The 12,767-nt window shown below is 51.7% G+C and overlaps 1 protein-coding gene across 1 annotated transcript; it reads right to left on the reverse strand.

The window, feature by feature from the left end:
* Positions 1–1,889: 1,889 nt before the first annotated feature.
* On the reverse strand, positions 1,890–4,582 carry LOC111154833 (putative PRAME family member 26). Its single transcript, XM_022514762.1, is given in 4 exon segments — positions 1,890–2,376; positions 3,322–3,676; positions 4,018–4,080; positions 4,477–4,582. Coding segments are annotated over 4 exon segments (1,011 nt in total).
* Positions 4,583–12,767: the final 8,185 nt, after the last annotated feature.

A 12,767-nucleotide genomic window follows, 5' to 3' on the forward strand; every position in this document is an offset into this window, starting at 1 on the left:
GCGAAGCCCCCCTCGTGCGTCATCTCGTTGGCTCCTACGAGAACTGGATAAGGTGGTTGGGTATGCACCATTATGCAGGGAAAACTCCTTTTACAGGGAAACGGAGGCTCTCGCCTAAGGACCTCCCACCAGCAACACCAGCCCCTGAATCCTTCATTTGGGTGCCCTTGTTTGAGGCACTGTGGTGATTTTTGGAGTTCACCTTGACAAAGGGATGCCCAGGTAGCTGGTAAAACCTTAATCCTGGGTTATGTCGGTAAAGATGTTTCTGGAAGAGATCAGCGTTTGAATCAGTAGACTGAGGTTAGAGATTCTTGGCATCATTCAACCCGATGGGAATCAGAATGGAACCCAAAGGGGAAGGAAGGGCAAACTCTGTCTCTTCTTCCCCATGAACTCCCAGGCTCCCTGGCTCCAAAGTCTCCAGACTCTCCGGTTCTCAGGTCTTTGGCCTCAGACGAGGTGTTACACCATCTGCTTTCCCGGGTTTCAGGCCTTCAGTCTTGGGCTGAGATCTCCCACTGGCTTTGCTGGTTCTCCAGCTCACAGAAGACAGAGAGTGGGACTTCTGCCATGATCATGTGAGCCATTTCTACTGGGTCTGTATATATTCTATTGGTTAGTCAAGAAAACTAAGCCAAGACATTGTCTTACCCCAGGCAAGGAAGTCACTCATTTGCCTATAGGTATTTTGTTACGCATCCCAATATACTAATTTCAAACCATGTCATTCTGTTCTTTCCTGGGGCGGGTGTGTGTGTGTTTGTGTGTGTGTGTGTGTGTGTGTGTGTGTGTAAAGAGAGATTTTAGGAGAATAAAGTCAGTCTCTTATTGACATGACCTAGCCCCGGGATATTCTTTTTTTAACATGGTGTAAAAATACTAAGTTTCCATGCCTGTAGGATTTTAATACTTTTGCTGGAAGGAACTTAAATGTCTCTACTGTTGAATTCAAGGACGACTACCCACCCATGATAGACATGGTCTGGTGAGGTCCAGAGGCTCCAACTAATCTGTAGGGTGAACAACTCCTTCCAGATTTGGCCTGCCTTGTGCCTTCTCAATACAAAGGCCGGGAACTGGGGTCTTGGGGTCTTGTGGGGAGGGTTCATGTCCAGGGTCATGGCATTGGGTCACCAGTGAGCGTCCCAAGAGCCCTACACTCCATTGGCTCATCGGCCACTTAGTGTGTCCCAATTTTTGTATTAAACCACCAAATAGCCCCCGAAACAAGGAGTTAAGAGATGCCCTGGAGAGATTAAAGAACTGGAGGAAATCACAAATATACAGTGAGTTCCTGGGGCCTAATCCCACCACAGCAGTTTCTGATCATGGACAGCTCAGTAGGGCTCTTCTCCATCAGTAACTGAGGCTTCCTGAAGCGTAACTTGGAAAAACCAGTTAACAGATCAGGAAGAGCACCAGAGAGCTTACACTGGGTTTCTTTATTTCCTACCCTTTCTTTACAAGAGTCCACACAGGGATAACTCACACATGTGAGTCTCAAGCTCAAATCCCCCTCCAGAAATTCAGATTTGTATTTCTGACTATAGGACACATGTCCCTGAAGGCCCCAGCAAGTCCCTGAGCCAAGGCTTCTGTCTGTGATCCTGCCCTCCCTCTGGGTCACCTTCCCTCTCCCGTTCACACTGAATAGATACCTGAAACCGTGGGTCTGTGTTCCCCTTTTGTGCGATGTTCCCATGTCCTAGACTTCAGTCTCCAGATGCCCAGAAGACAGTTGTTGAGAGATGCACCCAACTAGGCAGGCATATAACAGGGGCATATAGTGGGCTCTGAATCATAGAGCATCTTGCCACCATAGTGAGGACAGGGTCTGGTGCTAAGCCAGATGGTCCTGGGCAATCCTATGTCCCTCAGGATCTCTGTCAGCTCAGCCCGAACCTGGGCAGATCTCCCCAAATGGAGAGCTCCCTGAGGTCTCTCCAGAGGGACAGGAGAAACAGGAGAAACAGCTCCAGGTGCAGATGGCACAGCCGGGCGGTGTGGCCCCACAGCCTCCCCACCATGGCCATGGAGAGGAGGTTCCCACAGACACTGAAGGTCCAGAGCTGATGACAGCGGCTCAGAGTGGGCAGGATGGCCTCAAGGTGGGCTTCCGTGAGTCCACACAGATCTAAGTCCAGGTCCTGGAGGGGGGCTGCCACCTTCTCTAGCAGAACCTAGAGGGGCTCAAGGCTGAAACAGATCAGGCCGATGCCACTCAGATCCAGGTCCTTCCGCTGGCTGATGTTCGGGCACTGGGAGAGGCGGGCCAAGTCCGATTCTGTGAGCTGACAGTTCGTTATGGAGAGATCTTCATTATGAAGATCCAAAGGGGTCTTCAGGCACTTGGGGGAAACCAAGCAGTTAGGCCTGGGGAGTGGGGGTGCAGGTTGCCTTAAAGGGGAGACAACTGACTTGCCCAAGGCCAATATAGCAGTGACCATCTGATGAAGGTCTGTACCCAGGATCCCAGACTCATTTTAGACTGGGGCCTTCCACCTGCCCTTGTGGGACTGGGTCAGGTTCACAAAATCTTTAAAGCTCCTTTTCCTCACCTGTCAGGCAGAGTACAACATACTCCAACTTTCGGAAATGAATGAAGGTAACAGAATGCGCTAGAATAGGATCAGTCTGACACAGGATCTCGATCAAGGGTAGGCATCACTGAATCTTAATATTGGGACATAAGACCAGAAATGCTGTCAGTCCAGGCTTCCTTTGGGCCATTGCTCAGGCCTTAGGCACCTGCATCTCTGGGTCAGGTGAGGCTAGTGGGAGACAAATAACAAACCTGGGCAAGATCCCCCAGCATCAACTGGGAGTGCCAGTGTGCAGGGGCTCACTTAGAGCCCCGTAACATCAGCACACTTTCTACCATTGTTCATGATTCTTTCTGCTCCCACTCCCTTACCTCCAGAATCATGCATTCCCCATATGCATTCCCGGACCTGGAGCACAAAACTTTTTACAGATGGGGGATCGAGACAGACTCGTGCATGTTCATGGAGCTGCTGAGGGCAGAGCTTCTCTTTGGAGAAGTTCAGATCTGCTGTGGATTCCCTCTCCCCTTTCTTATTTCCCTAAGTTATCTTAACTTGGACATCTCTTCCTAAGGAAGAATTCACAAACCCAGGCTCGTCTATCTGACCCCCCAGTGTGTCGCCTCCTGGCCAGGTGTCTCTTTCCATAGCCCCGAACCTTGACGTGGGTGGTTGTGTGACAGCACACTCAGGAGAGAGCAGCACACGAGACAGTGTGCCTGACATCCCAGTCTCCCGTTCACTGTGACACCACCTTGGGGGGGGCGCCTCTCACCTGAGCATCTGGTCCAGGCGGCCCTCGAGGAAGGAGGGACATTCCATAGAGAGCTTCTGTAAACAGCGCGGCCAGGGGAATGGAGAAATGAATCGGGTGACAGGCTGCTTCTCCTCCTTGGAGGCGGTCACATGGACATGGGAGGGCCAGAGTCTTTGCACGTTACTTGTCTGGCCCAGGTAAGGTGCAAACATCCCCAGGACGGACAGCTTCCAAGTGCAGTTCTCGTCCACCTTCAGAAGGATGCTGTCCACCTGCCCCATAGTCAGGACCTTCTCGATCTTTTGGATGGGCACTGTAAAAGTCTTTACCTTCTTCCAGCACAGGTGGAGGGAACTTCTCTGTGCCACCTCACCTACAGAGGTAGGTGAGACATTCATCCTGGCTCCTGTCCCTGAGGCAGAGGTCTCTGAACACCACCGACAGAGCCAAGGGCTGCCTCGTCCTAACCCATCCTCGGTCACTGGTCCCATCGGTGGGCACCCATGGACCCTGGCCCCAGACCATGCACTCCAGAAGTCCTGGCCAGTATTCTGTAAATCCAGCCCCTGCAGTTTCCATCTCCCATGGAGAAAACGGGAGCTTGGCAGAGATGCTTTAAGATCCGTACCAGAGTCTCAAAGTAGGCGATCGTTGGACTCCCCACCTGTGAGAAGACATCAGCTGCTCCCCCGCCCTCTTCCCTCCCTGCCTCACTTTTCTCTACCTCCTTTTCCCTTCCGTCGTCCCTTGGCTCTACTTCTGGAACCTGGAGGTATCCTGGGGAGGAGGTGGGGGGGCATGTTCTCTCAGGGGCTCCTGCATGGGAAGCAGCCACGCACCCCCAGAAACCATCTCCCACCGCGAGCTCAGTGATGGCCAAGGCCTCTGAGTGCCTTCACTGGATCATCAGAAGCCTCTCACCCACCCCTTGACCATCTACTTTCTGTACCCTCAGCTGCCTTTCCCAGGATACCCAGGACCCTACCGGACTATGTGGCTGAGCCTCACCTGGGGGGGAACCTTCTGGGCAAGGAAGACATCAAGCCCACTGAGCGTGGCTGGGAAGGTGCCCTGCTGAGGCGTCTGCGTCAGGGCCCCCAGAGGGAGGTGGGCCGAGGGCCTGTCAGGGTCCTGTTGCAGCTCCCAGCCGAGGCGACCATGAGCAGCAGCCACCATGAGCTGAGGGAGGATACTCCAGAGCGACGATGGCCAAGGCCTTTTCCTTCAGCAGGTGCTTTCCCGCCGGTTCCAGGAGTCTGGGCGGGGGCTGGGCGCTCATCCTGAATCCGATCCGGAAGGAATCCCGAGGCTGTAGCAAGGGCATGAGGCATCCTTCTCAGGCCACACTTGAGCATGCCCGTCTTCTTCCCTCATCCTTCAGAGGAACCAGGTCGGGGTCAGAGTCACTTCTCTGGCACTGGTGGGAGAGCCCCAGCTTACCCTGGGTCCACTCTGGGCTCCATGGGCACAGAGCTATGGCTCGGCCCCTGCCGGCTGGGGACGGAGTGTCCCGCAAGCACTGAGGGGAGGTACATGCAGCCGCCAGCCCGCACGGTTCCACCCACCACTTTGCCTGATTCCAGTGTCACTAGGAAGTGGGTACTGAGACGCCCGAGAGCTGACTCCCACCTTTTTTTGGGGGGGTGGATTTTTCGACCATCACTCAAAGCCCTAAAACAGCAGGCATGGGAGTGTCACGTGGCCCTAATGCAGCCTTAGTTCCCACCGTTAACCCGCCTGGGGAAGGTGAAGGAGATACCGCTAAAGCGTGTGGTATTCGTTTTCACTTGAAAATTTTTATTTTACTTATTTAAAATATTTACTTATTTTAGGGGTCGGGCAGAGAGGGTGAGAGAGAAGAAGACTCCCCACGGAGCAGAGAGCCCGACTCAGATCTCGATCCCGGGACCCTGAGATCATGACCTGAGCTGAAGGCACACGCTTCACCGGCTGAGCCACCCAGGCACCCCCTCCCTTGAATGAGAAATTGTAAAAGCCACAGAACAGTATTATATAGGATTTGGGAGCAGCGATGGAAAACACTGAAATGTACATTTCCAAGGACTATATCAGCATTGCTATTTTGGGAAGGAGTTCCAGGGAAGAAAGAGTTCAAGGTCAGAACAAAGGCTTTGCTCTTCAAAAATATCATATGGGGGGGTGCCTGGGTGGCTCAGTTGTTGGGTATCTGCCTTTGGTTTGGGTTGTGATCCAGGGTCCTGGGATCGAGCCCCACGTCAGGCACCCTGCTCTGTGGGAAGCCTGCTTCCTCCTCCCCCACTCCCCCTGCTTGTGTTCCCTCCCTCGCTGTGTCTGTCTCTGTCAAATAAATAAATAAAATCCTTAAAAAATATATCCTATGGGATGTTTTTAAGATGGGACAAGGACGCCTGGGTGGTTCAGTCAGTGAAGCGGCCGCCTTCAGCTCAGGTCATGATCTCCAGGTCCAGGAATCGAGCTCCAAGCTGGACTTCGGCTCCTCGGGGAGTTTGCTTCTCTCTCTCCCTCTCCCCATCCCCACTGTCCATTCTCTCTCTCTCTCTCTCTCTCTCTCTCTCTCAAATAAATAAATAAGATATTTTTTTAAAAATGTGGAGAATGGGGACCCTTCCAATGGCATCAGCAGAAATCAGGAAATTCTCAATCCTACTGGGCTATCTTGGGACATGTGACCAGCCGCAGGGCACAGATCGGAAGCAGCGCAGACGGAAGGAGCGCCCAGAAAACACCGGGAAGTGGCTCCTTTGGGGTTACAGAGGAGGACCCTGACTGTTCTGGTCTTCCTAGAGGTGCGAGGCTGACGGAAGGCTCTGGGACCTAGTCCCTCTGTGGTTCTAGTGGCCCAGCCCTCCAGCTGACTAAGCTCTCCTGCCATCCAGTAAATGTTCTTTCTCTCCCAAAGCAGATCTGTTCTTACCCTAAAGTGTATTGCCTCCTGTGCCTTTTTGGAAGCCCAAATCTCTTTGACCCTACGTGCCCTCTCAGTTCCACTTTAGATCCACTAATAAGTTACCCTAAACCAGGGGTGCCTGGGTGGCTCAGTGGGTTAAAGCCTCTGCCTTCGGCTCAGGTCACGATCTCGGGGTCCTGGGATTGAGCCCCGCATCAGGCTCTCTGCTTAGTAGGGAGCCTGCTTCTCCCCTTCTCTCTGCCTGCCTCTCTGCCTATTGTGATCTCTGTCTGTCAAATAAATAAATAAAAAATTTTTAAAAAGTTACCCTAAACCAGGGGCTGTTCTCTTTCTTCCTCACAATTAAGATTTGATGGCAAATCACCCTGCGTGCAGACGGTCAAGCCCGAAGGGTGAGCTTGTAGAAACACGGGGTGGGGAGGATGTCCGCGGGCTCCCTCCAGGTGGGGCCGGGCCAGAGGAACTGAGGGAAGGAAGAGAAACAAGAGAAGGAAAAGGTTGGAGGAGCCAGTGCAGAGCCCAGAGTGAGAGAGAGGAGGACAGGGTCTGCTGAGCAGGAGAACATGTCCTCTGGTCTCAAAGAACTGTGTCCCTTCAAGGCTGAGACCACTAGAGGACTACAGGCCTGGATTTGGAGTCTGAGAGTTCCCAAAGGCCTGGCTTTGTTTGTACCCACTAGTGAGGTTCCTAAGGCAGCCCCTGCTCCAACGGCACAGAATCAGGCCAGGGGAGAGTCGGAGAGAGAGAAGGGCAAGCATTCATTCTGGGCTGATTGTGGGGGAGCCTGGCCTTGACATCCGGCCCAAAATGGGCTGTTGGGTCTCCCTGCTCATTATGGGTCTCCTGGGACTTGGACAATTTGGCTTTCCAGGAGAAAATGAGACAACATGGGGTCTGGCACCATGTCTGTGTCAGCCAAGTGACCTCACATTTTCTGCAAGCCGCCATGGTAAAGGCTAGTAAAACCAAGGCCCAGCTGGCCACTGGTGAGAGAGAACAAAGGTGGAGCCCAGGGAGCCTCAGTGGTTGGGAGGCACTAGACCCCCCCGAGTGGGGAAGATCCTCTAGTATCTCGGGCTGAGAACTGCAGGATCCTGGGGTAAGGGGGTTCTGTGGACACACGCGCTGCAAAGTCTTGACAGTTTGGATGCCCCCCTCCAGTACCCAATACCCTATACCACCCCCTCACTCCACTCTCCTTGATTCATTAAAAATATTTACTCGTTCTTCTTCTAACTGAAAATGTGTACCCTTTGAGCGACATCATCCATTTCCCCTTCCCCCCAACTCTCGGCAACCACCATTCTATTCTCTGTTTCTGCAAAATTGGCTCCTTTTTTTTTTTAGATTGCGCATATATGTGATACCATATAGTATCTTTTTCTGTCTGGCTATAGTTCACGGAGTATAATGCCCCCCAGGTTCATCCATACCGTTCCAAATGGCAGGACTTCCTTCTTTGTGATGGCTGCATGATATTCCATTGTGGACATAGGTCCCCCTCCCCTTTTTTTTCCTTTATCTATTCACCCATCAGAGGACATTAGGTTGCTTCCAAATCTTGGCTCTTGTGATTAAAGCTGCCGTGAGCATGGGGTGCTCACATCTCTTTGAGGAGCTAATGTGCAGCATGGTGATCAGTTAGGAAGACGGGGTTGTATATTTGAAAGTTCCTGGGAGTAGGTCTTTTCTTTTCTTTTTTAGATTTTATTTATTTATTTGACGGAGAGAGAGAGGGCACAAGCTGGGGGGAGGGTGGCAGGCAGAGAGAGAGGGAGAAGCAGGCTCCCCGCTGAGCAGGGAGCCCGATGTGAGCCTCAATCCCAGGACCCTGAGTCATGATCTGAGCTGAAGGCAGACGCTTAACCGACTGAACCCCCCAGGCACCCCGCTGGGAGTAGGTCTTCAGCATTTCTTACACATTCAGAGTTAACTGGGTGAGGGAACGGATGTGTTCATGACTAGATCTTGGTCATCACTGCACATATTTCCTGTATCAATCATCACATTGTGCATTTTAAGTACATACAATTGTATTGGTCAATTGTTCCTCAATGAAAAAAGTTTTTCCTGGATGTCAAGGTCACGCCAACTGCTATTCTGGGTGACAGGGAAACAGCCAACAAACACGACCCGGTCCAGCTCTACGTTATCTCCTATGTGCAGACCTTACTTTCCATCGAGCAGACAAAACACTCATCAGCTGAACAGTAAATTAAATGCAGGTGCACCCCAGTCGCAGGCAGCACAAGATGGTAAAAATGAGTGTGCACTGAAAGTACAAAGCGATCCTAATAATCAATGGGGAAAATTATGATTATCCCTTGGCCTTCAAACATTTTTAAGAACTCTACTACTGTGGTTATAAATGTAAAAAATGTAAATGTAAAAAAATGAAAAAAAAACAGTAAAATGAGTATTTATTTAGTACACTGTCATTTAAAACATTGAGCATTAGAGAGCTTTATTTCCTTGTAAAAAAATGTATCAAGAGTAGTCTGACCAGTGATCCCCTCCTCACGGCTTCACTGGGGACAGGGAGCAAACATCTTCTCCAAGCTTTTGTGTTGTTACACTCCTGACTTTGGCTCAGCCCCTCACCTTGGTTCTTTCCTGCTTCCAATGTCATGAAATACCCCCCAAGAGCTCGGTTAATGTGAAGTTTCTTGCCACGTCCCTTCCCCTGGGACATCTTCATCCCTTTCTTCACACACTTTCTACAGTTATGCATCTCTGGGAGATGGGAATGTGAGCCCGAGACCAACAGTGGCCCGGGAGAGAGGGGCGCCCTTGACTGGTCCAAGGTCACCCTGCAGGAAAATGGAGGGAGCAGGGTCTGGATTTACATGCCTTTTATCCAAACACCGCACCACACCCCTCCTCCCTGCACATTGGTTCCATTAAGAGAAAGGACGCTGATCAGCAAGTCCTTAGAAGAGCAGGAGGAAAACATTCCTACCAGTGTTAGCGTGCTTTCTCTGACCAAACCTGGTTTCTGTGTCCTTTGGGGTGGAAACTCACAGGACCCCGCAGATCATGGATCATGAGTGGGGGTGGACCAGGGAGTCCAAGAGGAGTTTGTTCTTGGACTGGGAAGGGAGTTCTGTGGGGATCTGAGTTGTGGGAAACCTTTCTCTCCACCTAGTCAGGGGTACAGGGGTGGACCCTGGGTCCTCTCCCATCCTGTGTCCGTCTTCCCCAGAGGACACGCCTGGAGGATCACTGTGGTAGCCTTCAAGGCACCCTAGACCCAGACTGAGGCCCAAGGCACTTGGCAAGGAGAAAGGTCCCTATGGCTCCTTTCCTTCCTCTGAGCAGGTCTCCTGCCTCCCTTGCTCTCCTGGGATTCTTGCATCCAGGCGTCAGGCCAGGCTCAGCCAAGGTCCTGTGAGGAGGGAGATGAATGCCAGCCCTCATGGTCTCAAGTTCAACATTTGATATCATCTCCAAATACAGGCTTTTGCCCATTGGTCTCCTATTCTCCGAGGTCTTTCTGTTGGACTCCTCAGTGGCACTGGCTGTCCAGGAAGATGGGGACTTTTTGCTTGTCTCTGCCCTGGGACTCACTGCATCCTGGAGGCAAGATTGCTTCTAGGCAGGTCTATGTACCCACACAGGGTCCCCTCCAATGGACCCAGCTTCCCACAGAGAGTCACTGGTAACCTCCATCTTCCTCACCTGGGGACTGCAGACCCCAGCCTCCTCCTGGCTAATTCTCTTTCTAATTCTCCTTGAATCACTCAACAAACACTTGTCCCTGGGTGACTTCTCCCATGGTGACACAGTGCCCAGTGAGAAGGACAGTCTCCTGCTCACAGGCTGTCACAAGACCACTGTTGTAAAGTGGCAGGTTGTAACTGATTCTCTGAAAAGAACACAGAGGCTGAGATAGAAAACTACAAAGGAGGGGGTGGTGTCTCACTTGGGTTATCGGAAAGCACTGTTCCTGCGCTTTCTCTCACAGAACGAGCTGTGGGAGTTGTGTCCAAAAAAACCAGAGACGGACAAAGGTTAGAGGGAAGGCAGATTTTATTCAGGACTGTTGCAGTAAGATAGAACAGGACTCTACTCCTAATACAACAGGGACAAAGGGAGATTAACAGCCAAGGAGTGGGGGAGACAGGGCACGGGACGTGGGGACCAACCTAACAGGATTCCTGCTGGAGGCAGCCCCGAGGTGAGGGGTGATCAGGTATCAGGTGGGGTGGGGGATTCTTGCTGAACCAACACAGCAGGAGTCTTGCTAAGACTGGATTTTACAAGGAAGTGCACAGATGGGCCAAAGAGAAGTTTCTGGAGCCTGGCTAAGTGTTGGTCAAGCAAAGAATGTTTGTCGGTGGAAGGGATCATGCTGGGTCACTAGGCAGACTGCAAATCCTGATGTAGTCAAGGTGGTGGCCAACTGGAAAAGAGAAACAAAGACGCTGAGTCTGGGCAGGGGGCATTGGCAGACCACGTGGGACTGGGAACAAAGAGACGCTCCGTGGAAAGATTTCCATGGTCTGATTATTGCTTTCACGCTCACCAGGAAAGATGTGTGGAGAGTCAAGCTGTAGGGGAGCAAACTGGTCCGAGCACAGACTAATCAAACCACTGCAGAGAGACTCAGAGGTAGACACACGCGGACACCATAGCGATGGACTTCTATCCTTTAAATGGGTGAATTGTGTGGTGCGTAAATTATATCCCAATACAGCTGCCATTTTTTTTTAAATGCCATGCTTCACAGTAAATTTTTTTTGTGAATTTTGGAAGACATGACTGCTTTCGATAAAAATATGGCATTTATATTTCATGGGTGATAGTTTGGGTACCGTATATGTAATGGCATCAATAAACATGTTCTTAACATTTTTCCATTTTGATTAATACGGTCCATATTAATAGACATAATCCCCTAAACAAAAGCTCTTTGGGATCTTTGATACATTTTAAGGATCTAAAGGAGTCTTGAGACCCAAACTTTGAGAACGGCTGATCTAGGGACAAAGTTTACCCAAAAGGAAAGCAGTGGTTTCCTGATGGAGTTTCATGATGGTTCTTTTCTCCTTGTATTGTTGGTTAGTCCTGGTCACGCCCTCCAAGCACAGTCCGTGTGACCTGACAGGTAGGGGTCCGTCCCCGCACCAGGCCACCCTCTCACTGCAGCTTCTCACTGGCTGCCTTAGTTTAGACAGCTAAATGGCTCCTAAGTGCAAATATTTGCTTTCATCTCTTCCATTGTAAAATGCTATCCCTTTTACTTCTCTTTTCTGTCTTGTTTTGGTCATAATTTCTCAGAATAATTGTCATATGAATCGTGAGGTCAGGAACACACAGTGCCTTACAGACAGACAAAGTGTGGGGGAAATACAAAGTGCGAGGCCAGCAGGCAGATGACGTGGGGTCTGGGGGGCAGGGGTAGGTCTCTCTAGAGCCTCGTTGTGATGGGACCCGAGGAGCTGGGTTCCATGCCCTGGTCCCCCGCCCCGGCCCCCCCAGACCCACAGGGCCAGGCACCTGGATTGGTCACCTGTGCAGTTTTTTTTCCTTACAATGGCCTATGCTTGGAAGAGGCACCACCAGACAATCAAGTCAGCAAAAGTCACAGGGACCTTGAAAAGTAAAGACTGCCCCCTGATCTTCCAAGTGGAAAGCCAAGGTCCATGTCTGCATATAGCTGGCGTTTCCACAGAGACCTCGTGCTGGGTCTCTGCCGGTGGGAGAGCCATTCTGGAGGGAGGGAGGAGACTCAGAGCCCACATTCCCAGGAAGTTCCTTGATAGCTGACCCAGACACAGCCCAGTGCTCTCTCCTGCACAGACCTGGGCACTGGTCTGATGAGAGGCCCCAGAGGCGAGATTTCTACCCATCCGGATGCCACCTGCTCTCCTGTTCCGGCCCCATCTCCAAAACCCAGTGAGCAGGCACCATCCCAGCCAAGACTGTTAGACACTCCTGTCTCCCACTAACACTCTGGGTCATCTAAGCTTTTGCTCTTCCAAAATCTTTTCCAAACCTTAAGTGCCAGGTCCTTGCTCACCTACCTCCTCCCTGGTCTCTCTGTCCTGATGGTCCCTCGGTCCTGTCTCTCCGGCCACCAGGGGGCACTGTGGGGTCAGAGTTAGCTGCAGTCCAGGGTCCCCTGCCAGGCGCAATGGTCTCACCTTGAACTACTGGGAAGCACAGGGAGAGGCTAGGAAGGGGGAACATAACCACGAGGGCAGGGGCTGGCTAGGGGATCACTGGAAGTTTGTAAGTAGGGGTGTGAGATGACCTGATGCATGTTTTCCTGGTCGCCTCCCCTCACCGCTGCTGGACTATGTTCCACGCTGGAGTAAAGAGAGAAGCAGAGACACCAGCCAGGAAGCTCTGAGCTCTGGGTGGGGGATCCTGGCTTGCACTTGAGCAGCTGTGGGGATGGCTTTGCGCAAGGCATGGAGGTGAAATCAGCAGGATTTGCTTAGGGCAAGAGACCCCCCCAGAGCTCGGTGCAAATGACCCTCTTTGCTTAGGGCAAGAGACCCCCCAGAGCTCGGTGCAAATGACCCTCTTTGCTTAGGGCAAGAGACCC

Source organism: Enhydra lutris, unplaced genomic scaffold (assembly GCF_002288905.1).
Source record: "Enhydra lutris kenyoni isolate GAN:26980312 unplaced genomic scaffold, ASM228890v2 scaffoldscaffold38, whole genome shotgun sequence".
Classification (NCBI taxonomy): domain Eukaryota; kingdom Metazoa; phylum Chordata; class Mammalia; order Carnivora; family Mustelidae; genus Enhydra; species Enhydra lutris.